At 39.3% G+C, this 19,017-nt stretch overlaps 1 protein-coding gene across 1 annotated transcript; it reads left to right on the top strand.

Annotated features, from left to right (window-relative positions):
* Positions 1–3,238: 3,238 nt before the first annotated feature.
* On the top strand, positions 3,239–13,134 carry LOC123824192 (zinc finger protein 211-like). The gene is made up of 3 exons (XM_045847318.1): positions 3,239–3,520; positions 4,372–4,498; positions 11,242–13,134. The coding sequence occupies exons 1-3, from the start codon at positions 3,323–3,325 to the stop codon at positions 12,465–12,467; spliced, it is 1,551 nt and encodes a 516-aa protein (XP_045703274.1). The 5' UTR covers positions 3,239–3,322; the 3' UTR covers positions 12,468–13,134.
* The last annotated feature ends 5,883 nt before the right edge of the window (positions 13,135–19,017 follow it).

The raw sequence follows: 19,017 nt of genomic DNA, 5'->3' as shown, positions 1-19,017 counted from the left end.
GGACTTTCATGTGAGGCTGGGATTTTCTCCCACAGTGACAACTGCCGTAGTCCACAGTCAACTCTGAGTCTCAGTTTCCACTTACGTCATCCCTGCCTGCACTACCTTGCTGCAGCTGTCCCTGCCCCCAAGATCCACCACATCACCTCAGTTTTTCTGAGCCAGCCAGAGCAGTCCACCGCCTTCCTGGTCTGATTGTTCTGGTTGACTTTTTCTTTTTTTTTTTAAGATTTTATTTATTTATTTTCAGAGATGGAAGGGAGGGAGAAAGAGAGAGAGAAACATCAATGTGTGGTTGCTGGGGGTCATGGCCTGCAACCCAGGCATGTACCCTGACTGGGAATCGAACCTGCAACACTTTTGTTTACAGCCCGCGCTCAACTGAGCGCGGCCAGCCAGGCTTGACTTTTTCTTTAATTCCTTGGTTGTCAGAGTTCCATGCAGTTTGATTTTCTGGCTCTTCTGTTTGTTTATTGATTTTAAATTAGTTGTTATCTTCCTTTTGGTTTTGCCAGTAAGGGAAGGGTTTATACCTATGCCTCCATCTTGACTGGAACACCCTCTAGTTACTAATTCTTTACTTAGCAAAACTTCTCATGTGTGTTAAGCATATGAAATAGACCTAATTAGTTCAAAATTTCTCTATTATAAGGAGAAAGAATAAATCCTTGAGATATTTTAGAGACCCATTTAAATATCTCAAAGATGTTTCTACATGAAGAAAGTCTTTTATTTTTAAAAAGATTTTGTTTATTTATTTTCACAGAGAGGATAATGGAGGGAGAGAGAGAGGGAGAGAAACAGTGCATAAGAGATACATTGATCGGTTGCTTCTCACATGCCCTCAACTGGGGACGTAGGTATGTGCCATGACCAGGAATTGAACCCTTGACCATCTGGTTAGCAGGCCAGTGCTCAATCCACTTAGTCACACCAGCCAGGGCAGTCTTTTAAATTTTAAACTCTGGGAAGCTTGCCAAACATATTTGACCTGAGGATTATATATTGTTATGAAATAGTATTTCTTTATTCATTTACTGAAGGTGATAATAGAAATGTAAAACATTAATAGATTCTGGAAAAATTTCAGGTCTTATAATTGAGGGAAATGATTTTCTTTAAATTTAATCAAGTATCTGATTAACACAATATGGCACATAAATGTTTTATTAAAACAGAGTCTCACCTTCTAGGCAGATATAAATTTTTCCTATTTAACATACTGAAATAGAACAAAATTCTATATTAGCTTACTTTTGATATTTAGATTCATTTGCTAATTTAATTCATTATTTAGCTAATCTATGTAATTTCAAGATCTCTTTATAAACCTTCTTTAACTTATATAATCCATCTGCAAATTGACCCATGTAGCTTCTGGTTCACAGGCCAGCACTCAACCCACTGAGACACACCAGCCAGGGCTAAAATAAACATTTTTAACTTTTCACTTTTTAGTAGTTTTTATTTTTCCTTTTCTGAAAGCTTTTGATCACATTGTGTAAAATCTCTAAATAATTTTTCTTTTTTAATATTTTAAAAATTTTATTCCTTTTTTTGCATTACCATTTAACACCCTTATACCCCTAAAATGGGCATTTTTTTTAATAGCTAGAAGACAAAAGGCTCTGAAACCTGACAACAGGTTTCAATATGTGCTAATAAATGGACAGTGAGTTCTAAGAGGTGAGAGAATTTACTTGAACTATGGCTATGCTCCAGACTTGACTACCATGAAATTCTTATTTCTACAAAGTGTCAGTTCTTTTTATTCATTAGAATTTGAGGGGAAAATGAGATGAGAAAGATATATTAAGGTGTGGGGAGATAAACTTAGAATAGTGGAAAAGTAGGCATGGCATTATGTTTCATTGCTTTAATAATCATTTGCTAATTATCTCACTGCTTCAGAGGCTGAACTAGGTGTATATTATACAGCAGTGATTAAAGACATGTGATCACAACCGGGGTTGATCAAAGGCTTTATTGAAGGAGCAGCCAACAATCCAAAAAGAAAATATTCCATGTTTTAATACGTTGCTAGCTGACAGGTTATGTGGAAACATAAATTGACCAGCACTCAGGAATGATGAGTCTGTGAACCCTGATGACTTTAAGAACACACATTTAAAGGAGGGAAAAGAGATTTGATTTAATGGGGAAGATGTTTCATGGACAAGAAAACGCTGTAAGGTCTTCCCACGTCAGTAGTTTCCCAACAGTGTCAGACCATTTCCTATGTGCCAGTTCCAGGATGCTAGAGATTATGTTCCTTTAAAAACGATTTCCAAAATGTTTTCCCCAATTCTTCTAAGACGTTACTTAGTTAAGGATTTTTCAAATTTTGCTTTCTATTTCAGTGTCACATTTGCTTTGAATTTAAAATAGGAAAAGCCTTTTACCTAATCATAATTGAATTTATTGTTTACTGCACATATGCATGCTCATAACTTCTTATAATAGTCATGTGATTTTTAAGTTACTGAGCTATATATACATAGGTAAAAGTTCATTATAAATACATACTTCATTTACTTTAAATTTGATTTATAAATATGTTTGTAATCTGAACACATTGAGAATGCCTGAAATATCATCTCACCTGATGTCTCAAATATATCTGTAAAGGACAAATTCTCTTTTACTATGATAAATACAATAGGATTACACATTAAAAATACCAATTAGCAATAATTAAACTCAGAATTCAATTCTCCCACTTCTAAAACATTTCTCTTAATTGATATTCAAATTATAACTGAACAATAGAATTCCATTTAATGCTTATATTGTGAATCTTAGTTTTTTTTTTTTTTCAAAGGCTCATCCTACAGCCTTGTATTATATATGATGGTGTAAGTAGGTCATTTGTGTGAGAAAATTTTCCGGACTCTGTAATCCAGACATACCTCTTTTATTATGACTGGCTATACTGGGCTCACAGATAATGTGTGTTTATTAATATGGACTCAAGCCCCTTCACCAGGAAAGGATGACAACTTTCATTAGCTATTTGTAAGATGTGACTTTCCTGACCATCTGTCATTTCCCAGCACCCCAAGAGGAGGCTGTTGGTCTTTTCCGCGGAAGTGATGTGGGAAAACCTCTGATCTCAGCCTTGGCCGCTCAGACCCAAATTACCCATAACACTCTGAGAGGAATACCGCCACGCCTACCCAGTGAAGGGTCGAAAAGACATTTCCGTTGGGAGAGCCCGATAGGGGCGGGACTTCCGGAGTCTCGCTGCAGCGGGCATTTTGCTTCAGCCATAATCTGCTCAAGTTTGTGCTCCAAAGCTCCAGGTCTCTGAGTGCGGGTGGAGATGCCCGGGCAGGGAAGACGCCATAGTCGCGGTCCACACAGCACACACGATAGCAAGAAGCTGGGCGACACTTCCCATGTGACCCGCGCCAGGGCCGGGACAGGGGCAGTCAAGCGGGGGGCGTCCTCCTGCACCTCCGTTATCGCCCCGCCTCTCTCACGGTGTCCTTTGGCGGCCTTGAGGAGACGCCCCGCAGAGGTGAGTGCAAGTCCCCTCACACCTTCCCCCCCACAGGTGCCTCACCACAGCGAACCCTACATCCAGTGTACGAATGTCTTGCAGCCCAGGACCTACGTGGAGGACCTTGAGGAAAGCTCATTGGAGAGAGTGTTGTGGTTTTTTAGGACACAGCAAGTACAGTGCAGAGTAGACGAAGTTATTCATATCTGAATTTCCTATGATAATCTGATTGGTGACTGTTGAAGGAAAGATCATGAGGCAGGCAGGGAGGACTTGAGCGCCTCATTCGGGGCTTTGGTGGGCTATGGGACCCGTTAGAAAACGGGTTGTGCTGGATCGTGCTGGAACCTGTCAAGTTCTCTCTGGATGCCATATGCGTAGTTCTTTGGCGAGTCCAGAGGGATACCTGTGCTATGGAGCAGAAAGGTGGCGGAGCTGAGAGAGTGAACCTGGGATTCGAAGATGTGAAGGAGGCAGACATTCCACAGTGGTGTGCACAGCTAGAGGAAGTGTGAGCTGATGGTCCTAGGCCCTGGTGTGAGGGCATAACGGTGATTGTACCTTGAAGGCATGATCTGGGAGACTCAGTGGAATTGCTTGCCAGGGAAGATGGGACCTCGCAGTCATGGACCAAGGCTTAGATGGCATTGATCTGCCATCCCCTGTGTTACCCAAGCAAGCTGCTGCTGTTGAATGTGTGAACAGTACTGAATGGGGTTGTAAGAAGAGAGCAGCCAGCCCTGGCATTAGGGCCTGATGTCCGCACTGCACTGGGGAGCCCTGGAGGAAATTGATCGTGGGTAGGGTGTGTAAGGATTAGGACTGTGATTCTCAAACAGCCCTGGGTTCATTTGTCTCAATTCTGACAGGTTGGTGTGACCTTTGCGGACATTGCCTTGTGCTTCTCCAGGGAAGAATGGTGCCTGCTTAATGAAGATCAGAGATGCCTGTACTTGGATGTGATGCTGGAAAATTTTGAACTAGCATCCTCACTGGGTAAGACCCTCATTCTCGCCATGGATAAAGACTGGGCTTTGCATTTCCTTATGCCTGGTGCTTTCTAGGGGGGGCTCTCTCCCACATGTCAGTGTAAGTACTGCTTGATTTTCCATTTTTCTGAGTAGTTACACACGTATTTTTTTTCTCGTGTGTGTGGGGAGTTTAAGGAATCTTTTGAACCCTTATATATTTTATACATTAATTTCTTTTTCACCTACTGTTACATGGCTTTTTTTGCTACACAGATACTGTATTTTTTAAAAATTTTCAATACATTTGGCAACCCTGTATTTAATAAGGTTGTTGTTGCTGGTGTTTCAGCATGTTCAGATGCTGGTTATCAGTATTTACTGATGAGTTATTTTTAATTAAGTTATATGGAGTTTTATTTAGACTAAGGTGTTACTTTTTTAATAATCTGCCATGTAGTGTTGGCATAACTTTATTAGTCATTGGGAAATCAATAAATTTTGTTACTTTTACTGAACTGAACATACAGTATCTCCAAACCATTTTTTATATAGTTTGTCAGTATTTTATTTGGTCCTGAGATTGCCTGTTTTTTCTTTTTATTATTATTATTTTTGTAGATATTAGTGATTTCTGTTTTTAGATAGAGGTGAAAGGAAGGAAAAAGAGAGGGAGAAACAGCCCAGTGGGAGAGAAACATTGATCCTTTGCCTCTCTTCCACCCCAACCAAGTCCTGTGACCTTACCAGGAAAACAACAGGTCACCTTTTGTTTTCCAGGATGACACCTAACCAGTGAACCACAATCATCAGGTTTGCTTTTACATTTCACTATGTTAATAGCTGTTGTTTTGTAAAGAAACTTTTTCATTTGTTGTAGTCAGGATTGTTTATATTTGCTTTTTTGCCTGGTGGTTCTTCTCACATTCAGAAGATCATTTAAAAAACAAATATGCAGCATTGAATGTTGAGGCTTGGTGAGTTGAGCGTAGTCTTGCAAATGGAAAGGTTACCACCTGTTGGATTCCCAATCAGAGCAGATGCCTGTGTTGCTGTTCAGAGCTCCAGTTGTGGGCATGTTCAGAGGCAACAGATCAATGTTTTTCTAACATATTGATGTGTCTCCCTTTCTCTTTTTTCTCTCTTGTGCTGTCTTGAAAAGAACTAATAAAATCTTTTTAAAAAGTTACATAGATTATAAAAAAAGCAAATCTCTAAAACTTCTCTAGGTTATCTTGAAGGAGTTTAAAGTTTTAGGAGTGACATTTAATTTTTTCATGCAATTTGAGCTCATTTTTATCAGTGGTTTCCAGTTTCCTTGTTTTACATGTGAATGTCAGTTTTTTCCAGCACCATTCATTAAGAAAACTTTCTTTTCTTTCTCATACATCTTGCGTTTTTTTGTCAAAGATTACTTTAATGTCTGTGCCTGTCTTTATTTCTGTGTTGTCTGTTCTATTCTCTGTATTTCTTTGTTCATTTTGATAACACACTAGTTAGGTGCTTTGGCTTTTTAATAGATTGAAGTCTGATGCCACCAAGTTCTTGCACAACATTCCTTGTACTATTTGAAGTCTTTTGATGTTCTATGCATTTCAAGATTTTTTTATGTGTAAAATTCCATTTACCGTAAAAATTGTAATTCATCTATAGGCTGATTTTGGTACTATACACATTTTAGCAATATTATACTTTAAAATCCAAGAACATCAGCTGTCTTTGCATATTTTTGTCTTCTCTTCCTTGTCTTTTATCACTTTTTTCTCATATTTAATGTATAGACATGTCAACTGTTTTGTTTGAATTTATTCCTATGTACTCTATTGTTTTTGATGCTATTATAAAGTTAACTACCTTCTTCATTTCTTTATTTACTTTGTAATACTGACCTAAGGAAATGTATATTGATTTTAGAATGAGAGGGAGAAGGGAAGAGGGACAGAATCATGGATGTAAGAGAGAAAAATCACTTGGTTGCCTCCTACATACTCCCCAGCTTTGGACCCAACCAGCAACCACTTGTGTACCCTGACCTGGAATCAAACCCACAACCTTTTGTATGTTTTGGACATTGCTCCAACCAGTTGAGCAACCTGGCCATGGCTCTTCATTTCTTTATCAAGTAATTTATTATTAGTGCGTGGAAATAAAACTGAGTTTTGTATGTTGGTGGTATATCCTGTAAGTTTTTTCAATTTATTTATGTATTTTTAAACATGTTTATTTATTGATTTTAGGGAGAGGAAGAGAGACAGAGAAAGAAACATTGGTCTGCAGTTCCACTCATGTCTGCCTTCATTGGCTGCTCTGTGCATGTTCCCTGATGGGGAATAGAACTCACAATCTTATCACATTGGGATCATACTCTTGCCAACTCTGCTACCTGGCAGGAATCTGAAGTTGTTTATTAATTTCAGAAGTTTATAGTGGGAATTTGACAGTTTTTTTAAAAAATTATTTTTAGGGAAAGGAAGAGAGGGAGAGAAACACCAGTGTGTGGTTGCCCCTTGAGTAACCCCCACTGGTGACCTGGCCCACAACCCAAGCATGTGCCCTGACTGGGAATTGAACCAGCAACCTTTCAGTTCACAGGCCAGTGCTCAATTCACTTTACACCACTCAGAGCAAGGCCTTTTCTCTTAATTTACACATCAGTATAAAATTTCTTCTTAAATTGTATTTTGTGCATTTTATTCATAAGCTTTAGTAGATTGTGTTTCTATTTCCTTTCCCTCTAGAGTTTTTCCCCTCCCCCACATCTAGAGGTTATTTTAAAGTTGTCTTTTTTTTTCTTTTGTCCTTGATTGTTCAGGAGTGTTTTGTTTAATTTCAACATATTTTTTTTCAAACATGGTCATGTTATTTTATTGCTTAAAAATATTAACTTTATGCTGCCTAAAGGGAACATTGAATTTCTTGGCGCTAGACACGCAAGGTAATCTGTGTCTGCCTACTGCTGCCTGCCTGTCTTCCTTTCTTCCTTCCTTCCTTCCTTCCTCCCAACTTATTGAAATAAAGAAAATGTATTTCATTTTAAACATCGCTTATTTATTTTTAATATATTTTATTGATTATACTATTACAGTTGTCCCATTTTACCCCTTTTATTCCTCTCCACCCTGCACACCCTCTCCCACCCACATTCCCCCCCTTTAGTTCATGTCCATGGGTCTAACATATAAGTTCTTTGGCTCTTACATTTCCTACACTATTCTTAACCTCCCTCTGTCTATTTTCTACCTACCATTTATGCTACTTAATCTCTGTACCTTTCCCCCTCCCTCCCCCTCCCCTGCTGACAACCCTCCGTGTGATTCTCCATTTCTATGATTGTGTTCCTGTTCTAGTTTGCTTAGTTTGTTTTTGTTTTTATCTTAGGTTCTGTTGTTAATAACTGTGAGTTTGTCGTCATCATATTTGTTTTTTTAGATTATATTTATTTATTTTTAGAGAGAGAGAAAGGGAGGGAGATAGAGAGGGAGAGAAACCCCAATGTTTGCAAGAGATACATTGATTAGTTCACCTCTCACATGACCCCAAACAGGGACCTGGCTCGAAACCCAGGCATGTGCCCTGACTCAACATATTTGTGAATAATCAAGATTTCTTGGAACTAAAGTTGATTTCAAGATTCATAGATTGTGATCAATATCAAATGGAAACTTGATGTGATTTTTTCTGAAAGTTTGAGACTTGATTTTTTGACCTAACATATAATGTACCTGGAGAATGTTTCATGTATGCTTGAGAAGAATGCATCCTTTGCTGCTATTGAATGGAATGTTCTTTATATATCTATTTGTACTGTTTGCTCTAAACTTAAGTCAATCTTCAGTAACTCCTTATTTCTTTTGAATGGGATGATCTACTTGTTTTTCAAGGGTTAATATTGAAGTTACCTGCTAATATTTGGTTTCTTTTTCTGCCTTCAGATTTGATATTATTTACTTAATATATTTGTTTCTTGTGTTGTTTAGTACATGATACTTAAAAAATTGTTATCCTGATGATGAATTGACTTATTTTTTCATTTGGCTGTGACCTTACTCACTTGTGACAGTTTTTGAAATGGTCTTTTTGTCCTGATAGAATCTCATCTACAGCTGCTGTGCTTTGGTTTCATTTGCATGAAATATTTTTTATATTTCTTTATTTTTAGCCTGATTGTGTCCATAAAGGTGTACTGTTTCTTTTAGGTAGCATATATTGTGTTTCTTTTTTAAAAAGCCTTTCAGTTCTGTGTCTTTTTAAAAAGACTTTATTTATTTATTTATTTACTTACTTACTTATAAAGATGAAGGACAGGGAGAGAAACAGTCTCTTGCACACACCCCCAAACCCTGTGATCTGGCTCTGTACCAGACATGAGTCCTGCCTGGGAATCCAACCAGTGACTTGGAAGGATCCAGCAGTTTGTGGAAGGATGCCCGATCCATCCACTCAGTCATCTAGTCAGGGTCACTATATGTCGTTTGATTGGAGAATTTGTTTAAAGAGCCATTATTTCACTGGTTTCTTCCTACTGCAGTTTCTTCCTTTGTCTTCCTGTCTTCAGGTCTTCCCTCATGATTTGATGAGTTTGTATAGTGATTTGACTCTTTTCTCTTTTGTGTAGTTATTGCATACATTTTAGCTGGTGATTTGCAAAAGACTTACATGAAACAACTCATACACTTTACAGTTTATTTTATCCTGATAACACTTGCATTGGCTCCAAAAAATTCTACCTTTTCACTCTCTATGACAATTCCCTTTATGTTTTTTAATATCACAATTTATATTTTTATTATTATGAATCTAATAAGGTATAGAATGTTAGCTTTTTTTACTAGCTTTAATTTTTAACTTTTATTATAGTAATGTAATGTACATTTCACCAGTCCACTGCTACAGTATAGTGAATTTGAATTCATTCTCACCTTTACTAGTAAAAATAATACTTCCCTGTGTAATTGAGTTTCTATTTAGAATTTTTTAATTTGATCTTCAAGAAGTTGTTTTGGCCTTTTTAGACATTGATATCCATTTGTTCCGTATCGATTACTGGAAAATTATTATGTTCTCTTGATATTGTCCTTGTTTTTAGTACTTCTTTAAATCCTGTATTGATGTCTATGCATCTGTTGAAGCAGTAACTCCTTTCACTTTTATGGACCCATTCTAGCTAGAGGAATAGATCCATCTATATGTGGATTTATGGGTTGGCTGAGTCTGTGTTGTGTTTCAGTCTTGAGACAAGTTCCAGCAGCCTAGTTTCCTTGATGCTGCATGAGCTGATGTCAGAATAACAAAAAATGTACTAGTACATAGTTGCTTAGGCAGCATTTCTTTTCAATGACAGTTGAGGGTTTTGGAGAGTCTCTGAAACAAATACTGCTGGGGAAATACTGATTTTTGTTATCTCTTTAGACTAGGTTGTAGACAAAGGGATTTGTTCTGTATTTCATGCCAAGAAACTCTGCAGGGTCCCCTGATGTGTAAACTGTGGGAAGTTCACAGATGTTGCAGGGGCTTCTTCCATTCTTAAAACAAAAATGTTTATTGTTTTCCACAGAACAGCCCACTAAGTTCAACCTTAGAGCAGTTACTGTGGTTGCAAAAGGTAATGCTGACCCTTGTTTTTGACTGTAGCTATCTTCAAACATGTTTGCTAACCCACCTTCTAGTCATCCTTTCTATGCTGTTCTATGTTTTTTGTACTTTTGCTTTGATGCTTGTCTTTTGATTTGTTTGCTTGTTAATTGATTTTAGAGAGACAAGGAAGAGGAAGAAAGAGAAAAAAATCATCACTTTGTTATTTCACTTATTTATGCATTCATTGGTTGCTTCTTGTATGTGCCCTGACAGTATTGAACCTGCAATGTTGGCGTATCAGGATGACATACTAACCAACTGAGTCACCACCTTGTCAGGACTGATTTTTTTATTAGTCTTAATTAGATTTTTGTTCCATTGTCCCATGAGTGATTCTGTTTGTGGATAGCTATTTACTTGTTCTGAAAGAAGGGAGAATTCTAGTATTTCTTAATCAGTTATCTTCTTGAAGTCACTCACATAGATCTTTTTTCTGTGGTACCTTTTGTGCTTTGATGTTCTACCCCACTGCTGGCTCTCCACCTCTTCAGTTTTTTCTCTTATAATTTATATCATCTGTAATGGCTCAATTGGGATTTAAGAGGAAGAATCATTTGTGCAACCCAAAAGAAACATGACTCCATCCATGGCAGAGTGGACCCATGGACCCAGAGGCAGTTGTGCCTTGTTGAAGGGTCGTTGCAGAGGGTTTGAGGCATGGGCTTTGCTAAGGTCATAACTAGGGACCTGTTTTGTTACCATTACCAGGTCCTTCCCATCCTACTTATTCTTGTTTATTGTTGATACTTTGTCAACTACTCTGTTCTAAGTTGCATATTTATGCTCTAGTACAATTGATGTTGATGTGTCTGAGTTCATTCAAATTATCCTATACACCCTCACATCACCAGTTGGAAGGTCCTACAGGAAGCCATTTGTGGAAGAACCACTAGTAGATCTAGTCTGTCTTCCTTGTGTTTCATCCTATGCTTGTGTCACCTCCTTGGTCAGACCACCACCACTAACTGACCTTTGGGGCCAAGTAAAGTATAACAGCCATTTCTTCATTGTCTGTCTCATTTGTATTGAAAATGGTTTTAGAATCATCCCTAGCTGTAAGAGATGGCCATGTGTGATGAGGATATTCTTTTTTTTATAAGGTCAACATATGCTTCACCAGCTTTTCCTTTTGTTCAGGTTCCTGTTGTGGAGCAGAGGATGTGGAAGCACCAATTGAACAGAATGTTCCTGTTAGAGTTTCAGAGGCAAAGAATCTCAAGGTAGCTTTGCCTTGCTGGAAGAGCCACCCCTGTGAGAGTTGTGGACCCATCTTGAGACGTATTTTCCACTTGAGTGAGCATCAAGAAACACAACGCAGCCAGAAACTATTGAGGTGTGGGACACGTGCAACACAATTTTATTTCAGTACAAAGTGTCACCACCAACAGGCGTACCATGTGAGAGAGAAGCCTTTCATAAGTGATGTGGACAGGATGTCACTGGCTAAGGGTTATAATTATAATGTGTCCCATGAGCTTTTTACCTGTAGGGAAACTGAATCGGACATCCTTACCAAGTCAGAACAATTCCATCAAGAGGTTATTTACACCAGGGAAAGGCCAGATGAAATCTCGATGTCTCAAGGGATTATCAAACAAAAAAATCATGAAACCCTGAATGAATGTGAAAAAACTGTTGGATGCAACTACACATATGTTCAGAAGAAGGGTATTCCTGCTGGAAGACAGTGTTTTGTGTGCCATGATTGTGGAAAATATTTTACTGGAATTCCTACTTTTTGTTATCAGAGAGTTAAGGCTGGACAAAGGCTATATCAGTGCAATGAATGTGGAAAATCTTTTACTAGGAACCATTCTCTTTATGTACATCAGAGAGCTCCTACTGGAGAAGGGGTGTATCAGTGCAGTGAATGTGGGAAATCTTTCATCCGAAAGAATGAACTTCGTTGTCATCAGACAGTACACACTGGTGAAAGGCCCTATCAATGCAGTGCATGTGGGAAATGTTTTAAAAGAATCTATAACCTTTATTGTCATCAGAGACTTCACACTGGGGAAAGGCCTTATGAATGCAGTGAATGTGGGAAATCTTTTACCAGGAATGATTCCCTTCAAATACATCAGAGACTTCACACAGGAGAAAGGCCTTATGAGTGCAGTGAATGTGGGAAATCTTTCATTCAAAACCAACTTCATCGTCACCAGAGAGTTCATACTGGAGAGAAGCCTCATGAGTGCAGTAAATGTGGGAAATCTTTTAGCCGTAGCACTGGCCTCCGTTATCATGAGAGAGTTCACACAGGAGAAAGGCCTTATAAATGCAGTGAATGTGGGAAATCTTTTACCTATAGCACTGGCCTTCGTTATCATCAGAGAGTTCACACAGTACAAAAAACCTTATAAATATAGTTAATGTGGGGCATCTTTTAGCTAAAATTCTAATCTTCTTCCACACATAAGAGCACATGGGGAGAAGGTCTTAAATGTGTATGAAATGTACAGGGATTTGTGTGTGTGTGTGTGTGTGTTCCTAGTGTAGGGATTTTTAAAAAAGATTTTATTTATTTTTTGAGAGGGGGAAGGGAGGGAGAAAGATAGGGAAACATAAATGTGTGGTGGCTTCTCAAGCACCTCCTACCAAAGACATGGCCCAGAACCCAGGCATGTGTCCTGATTGGGAATTAAACCAGTTATCCTTTGGTTTGCAGGTCGGCACTCAGTCCACTGAGCCATACCCCGGGTTGTAGGCAAACTCTTTGAAAGAAGCTTTGTTTGTGTAACAAATCTCATACAATCGAATATAAACATTACAGCACTTCCCCATAAACTTTTTTTTACATAGGAAGCAGTATGTCAATGATGTACTTTCTTCATTTACCCAGGTCCCTTTCTAGACTCATGTCACTGCAATTTTCTGTGCTGAAGTTATTTTACCTGCAGTACCTGTAAGTGTTCCCAGAGACTCATGCATCGTCATCATAATGTGTTCAGAGAAGGTAACTGTTGCGCATGGGTCACCGGCCAGCAGTGACCACGGAACGCTGTGGATGGCTCGACGAAAAACCCGAGAAAAAACACACATGCACAGAGACAGACTAGTTTCTGTGGGGAATTAGGGACGGAATGGCCACCCCCACTAGTGGGGAGCGCGCCGATTTACAGTCCATACCTGCTTTTATTGGGCTCATTTTGCATAATAATTCAGGTAAAGTACAGTACTCATTAGGGGGAAGTAAGGAACCATAGAAAACAAAGAACTCTGCTGGTCTATTGAGTCGGGGTCAAAGAGCTGTAAGACTGAGGAACAAAATAACTTCCTCCTAAGACCCTTCTCATTCAACTGAGAGCATTCTAAACAAAGAAGGTTTCACAGTAATTTACATGTTCTTTCTTAGGCCTGATCACCCCGGGGAATCCGCACTTCTCAGTACAGAGCTGCACCACCCTGTCATTGTTTCAGGCTTAGGTGGAGCAAGGGAACTAAGGCAACTGAGAGACAAGGAGGTTTTTTTCCCAGATGCTGAGAACTCAGGCTATGTCAAAGCCGAGGAGTGAGGGTCCATCACCCCCTTTTGCTGCAGCCCCCCAAATCCTTCTTTTGGGGGGCCTCCCAAAGTGATTGTGCCTGTCTTAGGTCGTTCCCCCCTTGGGGAATCTTACCCGTCTTTGGCTAACCGACCAAGCTTTTTGGGGTTCAGTTATGAATAAAGCAGCAGAAGCAGCATTCCTGCCAGGAAGACAAGCTTTTGTCTCCTTGCTGGCTCACGGTTCCAAGGGCGTTCCCTTAGCCTTAACCTAGGCGGGGGTTTCAGCTTCTGATACCAGTCAGGGCGGTTCCCAACAGGTAACCGTTCTCTGATTTGTGGAAGAAAATTAGGAGTAGCCTAACTTTTTAGGGCTTTATTCCCTCCACTCCTACTAGTTGGCGCAGACTTGACTGACTTTTGGCCCAGAGAAAATTGACTGAGTTCTGCTGTTATCTTACAGAAGGACAGCCTTTTTGGGATATGCTTTTTTTTAATGTAACAGTGATAATTTTTTATTGTACAGGTCACCAATACAAGAACTGCCAAGTTAATCTCCATTGGTTTGAAAAATATTCAAGGCCTTTTTCCTAAGTCTTTAATCTTGGGTGCTCAATTTATTGTGTGGGATAGATTATGCACAGTTTTGGGACCTACAAGCATAAAGACACGAACAACTTTTATGTTTATGTTGTATCTCAAGGTATCTCTGTCTCTGTGGAGACAGTTTGGTGCAAAAATTAACTGAGCATTTTTTTCCAAACTTACATTCCTGCTCATATCCATCTAGGCTAGACAAAAGGCTCTGAAGGCTGAGAATAGGTAAGTCTAAATGCGTGGTAATAAATGAACAGTGAGTTCTAAGAGGTGAAAAAATTTATGTGAAGTATAGCTGTGCTGGAAATGGGGCTACCATAAAATTTTTGTTTCTACAAGTGTCAGTCTTTTTTATTCATTAGAATTTTAGGGGGAAAAAGTGAGGTGAGAAAGATACTATAAGGTTTGAGCAGAAAAATTTACAATTGTGGAAAAATAGCCATGGTATTTTGTTTCATTGCTTTACTAATCTATTACTAATTGCTTCACTGCTTCAGAGGTTTATCTAGGTCTGTGATATACAGCAGTGAATAAAGATATGTGATCATAACCAGGTGTGCTCAATAGCTTTATTGAAGGAGTAGCCAAGAATTGAAAGAGATTAGTTTTTGTTTTCATAAATTGTTGGGTGATAGATGATATGGAAACATAAACTTAGCAGCACTCAGGAGTGACAAACATGCGGATCCTGAGGATTTTAAGATCTCTCGGTAAAGGGAGGGTGGAGAGAGGTTTGATATAGTGGGGAAGAAGTTTCATGGACAAGAAATCATTGTACAGCCTTCTCCTGCCAGTAGTTCACCAACAGTGTCAGACCACTCCTATGATCATTGTGCCGATTTCAGGGTGCTGGAGATTATTTTCATTTACAGGAGATTTCTACATTTCTCATAAGTATTAAGATTTTCTTTAACTCCTGTATTACATTGCTGCTTTTAATGTTTTTCAAATTTTGGATTATATTTCAATGACCTTAAACTGATTTTTTTAAAAGATTTTTATTTATTTTTAGAGAGAGGGGAAGGAAGAGAAAAAGAGGGGGAGGGAAACATGAATGTGTGGTTGCTTCTCACATGCCCCCCATTGAGGGACCTGGCCTGCAACCTAGGCATGTGTCCTGACTGGAAATCAAACCAACAACCCTTTGCTTTGCAGTCCGGCATTCAATCCACTGAGCCACACCAGCCAGGGCTGCAATGTTTGTTTTGAGAAAATCAGCTGACAGTCATATGGTAACTCCCCTGCAGATAACTTAACTACTTTTCTCTTGCTGCTTTGAAGATTCCCTCTGTAGCCCTGGCTGGTGTGGCTCAGTGGATTGAGTGTTAGACTCTGAACCAAAGGGTGCCAGTTCAGTTCCCAGTCAGGGCACATGCTTGGGTTGCAGACCAGGTTCCCAGTTGGGGGTATGCAAGAGGCAACCAGTCTATGTATCTTTCACACGTCAATGTTACTGTTCCTGCCCCTTCTCTAAAAATAAATAAAATCTTTAAGAAAAAAACATTTCCTCTTTATCTTTAACCTTTGGCACTTTAATTATGATGTTTTGGAGTAGGCCTCTTTTTATCCATCTTCTTTGGGACTCTTTGTGCTTCATGGACTTGCGTGTCTATTTCCTTCACCAAATTAGCGGAGTGTACTTTCATTATTTTTACAAATAGATTTCTAATTAGACAACCTGCAGCCCAGGACACAGATAAAGAAAATGAAAGGATGTTAGGGAAATTGCCAGATTGCAGTTTATATCTGATTAACCTCTCTCCTGAATTCCAAATCCCTTACCTATACTGTGTTGTAGCTTCAGAGTCCCCAGTTGGGGAGCATGCAAGAAGCAACTGAATGATGTTTCTTTTGTACATTGATGTTTCTCTCCCTCTCTTTTTCCCTCCCTACATAAAGATAATAATCATAAAGTAAAAATAAGTAAATGAAAATTTTAAAATTTAAAAGAAGATAGTACCATAGACTGGGTGGTTCATAAAAGCAGACATTTCTGTTTCTTTTTTCCTTAATAGAGACAGGGGAAAAGGAGGGAGGAAGAGAGGGAGAGAAACATCAATGTGTGGTTGCCTCCCATGTGCCCCTCACTGGGCCCCTGGTCTCCAACCCAGGCATGTGCCCCGACTTGGAATTGAACCAGTGACCCTTGGGTTCTCAGGTCAGCACTCAATCCACTGAGCCACACCAGCCAGGACAGAAATTTATTTCTCACACCTCTAGCAGTTGGGTATTCCAGCTCAAGGCACTGGCAGATTGGTGTGGTGAGTGCCACCTCCTGTTTCATAGAAGATAGTCATCTCTCAGTGTCCTCACATGGAGGAAGGGACAAGGAGCTCTCTGGGATGTCTTTTCATAAGGGTAGCAATCCAGTTCCTGAGGATTCCACCCTCACATAATCACCTCTGAAATGCCCACTTCATAGTACCATCACATTTGGGGTTAGACTTTGATGGGTGAATTTTAGGGGGACATGAAACACTGCATAGCAAATATAGCAAAAGCCTTATTTTGTGGTGTAGTGTATGTTTGTAGTGCCTTTTTGTGGTGGTGGGAGTAGTGTGAGAGTAAAGGAGAAGCACAAGGGGAAGATTGAACTGTAGGTTTTCCCAAAACACATCTCCAGTACATTCAACCTAAGATTCATCTTAAAAGCTCTCTAGGGTCTTCTCTGCCAATATGGACACCAGACCTTATGGAAACTGGCTATAACCTAGGTGTCCCTGTCTCACAACTCAAAGGCACAGTCTATTTTTTTGCCCATACTGATGAGTACAGTGCATCCCATGCCTAGCTGTTCTTGGATAGGTAACAGCTTCTAAAAACTTAAGTAGTAGCTCTGCACTTGTGACCATCTCTTAAAAGGGAGGCACTGGGGTGTCCATAAGGCATTTCTATTTTTGGCCCACAAATTCCCAGACCAGATACCAAACCTGCAACTTTAGTATGTGCCCTGACTGGGACTCACACTGGCAACCTTTCAGTTACAGGACAACACTAACCAACTGAGCCACACTGGCCAGGGCATCTCCCATAAACTTTTAGAAGTTTATATTATTGCAGAGGGAGTTATGGAACAGCAGCCTTAAAGTGACTTGATTCATTAATTTATATTGAGTTTTTGTCCAATATTCAATACTCCTATTGCATCTGGTTCTCTTCCATGAACTGAGAATAGGGTTGTCCAAAACAGAAGATGGCCATGGCATCCTGGAGAGAACATTAAGGAGTAGTGGGGTTATCTTATCTCTAAGAGGCACCTGTACACACCAGTGAATCTATTAAGGAAATGTCAATATACACTCATGAAATTGACATAGTCTTAGGCTGGCCTGGTTGCTACAAAACAATACCAGAGCTTGGGTGGTTATAAAAGCTGAAATTTATTTCTTAGAGTTTTGGAAGCTTCAGAGAGCCAAATCTAGGCACTGGCAGATGGGTGTGTATTGAGTGCCCACTTCCTGGTTCACAGAAGACCTCTCTGTGTCCTCTCTGTGTCCTCATGTGGAAGAAGGGGCAGGGGAGCTTTCTGGAATGCCTTTTATAAGGTTAGCAATCGAGTTCATGAGGATTCCTTCCTTATGACCTAGTCACCTCTGAAATGCTCACTTTAGGACCATCATCACATTTGGTGTTAGGCTTCAATGAATGGATTTGAGGGAAACACATTCACTATAGCAAATAGGGAGTAATTATTTTAAGGAGTTATATTAAATTAAGGGGCTTATTATTTGGAGGGCGAGGAATACTCTTAATAAACTTTAAGCACTTCAACAAGTTCCTTTTTTTAATGCTCACGTCTTACTCCTCCATGTAGATGAAAAATTCTTGACAATTTTTTCTCTTTATATTTTACATTTTTAAAAACCAAATAAAAATTCAGTTCCTCAGTTGCACTACCACACCAAGTACTCAGTAGCCATATGGGACTGGTGGCTATCTCACTGACAGTGCAATGATCAAACTTTTGTAGCTAAATATATAGCTACTTGGAGAAATCTGTTAATTTTCTTCATCCAGAAAGTTATACTGGAAAGCACTTGTAGGCATGATTTGATATTTGCCAGTACAGAAAAATAAAAACATACACTGATTTGGAAATGAATGAAGGAGCTACAATGATTAATTAGCATTTTGTCATTGAAAGGAATGAGCCATTTGAAGGCAGTTGTAAGGAACAGTTGTTTCCTCCTCAAATTATGTGTGATTAGAGACTTTAATTGAATATAAACTGGGCAAAGGAGAAAAAAATGATTTTCAGTAGGATAAGGGAGATGGCAAGAATCTTAGTCTCTAAGAACAAAGAATATGGGAGATGGAAGGTGAGAGCCCTAAGGGATGTCGTGGAGAAGAGCCTCTGCATCTGTGCGCAGGACCATCACCCTTGAGAGCTGCCACCATTTCAGAGATTCCAGCTTCACTGTTACCTGCTGAATTGAGCTGTGCTTTCTCTTCATTTTTACTTCTCTCTCCTGGGAGTGGGGCTCTTGCTCTCACTATTCAGTGTAGTTTCTCTTAATCTCATAACTGTCCCATAGTTTCCCACCTATCCAACTTATAAACAGTGAGTCTTGCTCATCAGAATAAAAAGGAAATTTGTTTTGCCATGTGATGGCTATTTCAGAATTCAATCTCAAATGCTAGGTTTCGGGTAATTCAATCCTTTAAATGCATTTTCAGGCACCAACATTGCCAGGCGCTGTATTACCCACTGCAATCATATCAGTGAACAGTTAAACAGGCAAAGAAACAGCCTTTATGGAACTTATGATTGAATGAGGGAGACAATAAATAGATTGTAATGTCAGGGTGTGATAAATCTTAACAAGGAAAAA

The sequence above is a fragment of the Phyllostomus hastatus genome, unplaced genomic scaffold, assembly GCF_019186645.2.
Source record: "Phyllostomus hastatus isolate PE091 unplaced genomic scaffold, TTU_PhHast_1.1 phas_contig_549, whole genome shotgun sequence".
NCBI lineage: Eukaryota > Metazoa > Chordata > Mammalia > Chiroptera > Phyllostomidae > Phyllostomus > Phyllostomus hastatus.
Note: the sequence above shows the minus strand (reverse complement) of the source record. Positions and strands in the feature narration are given on the sequence as shown.

Coding starts and splice junctions, on each gene's coding strand:
- LOC123824192 (XM_045847318.1), top strand. CDS start 3,323: ATGCCCGGGCAGGGAAGACGCCATAGTCGCGGTCCACACAGCACACAC. Junction 3,521..4,371: donor TGAGGAGACGCCCCGCAGAG/GTGAGTGCAAGT, acceptor CAATTCTGACAG/GTTGGTGTGACCTTTGCGGA. Junction 4,499..11,241: donor TGAACTAGCATCCTCACTGG/GTAAGACCCTCA, acceptor CCTTTTGTTCAG/GTTCCTGTTGTGGAGCAGAG.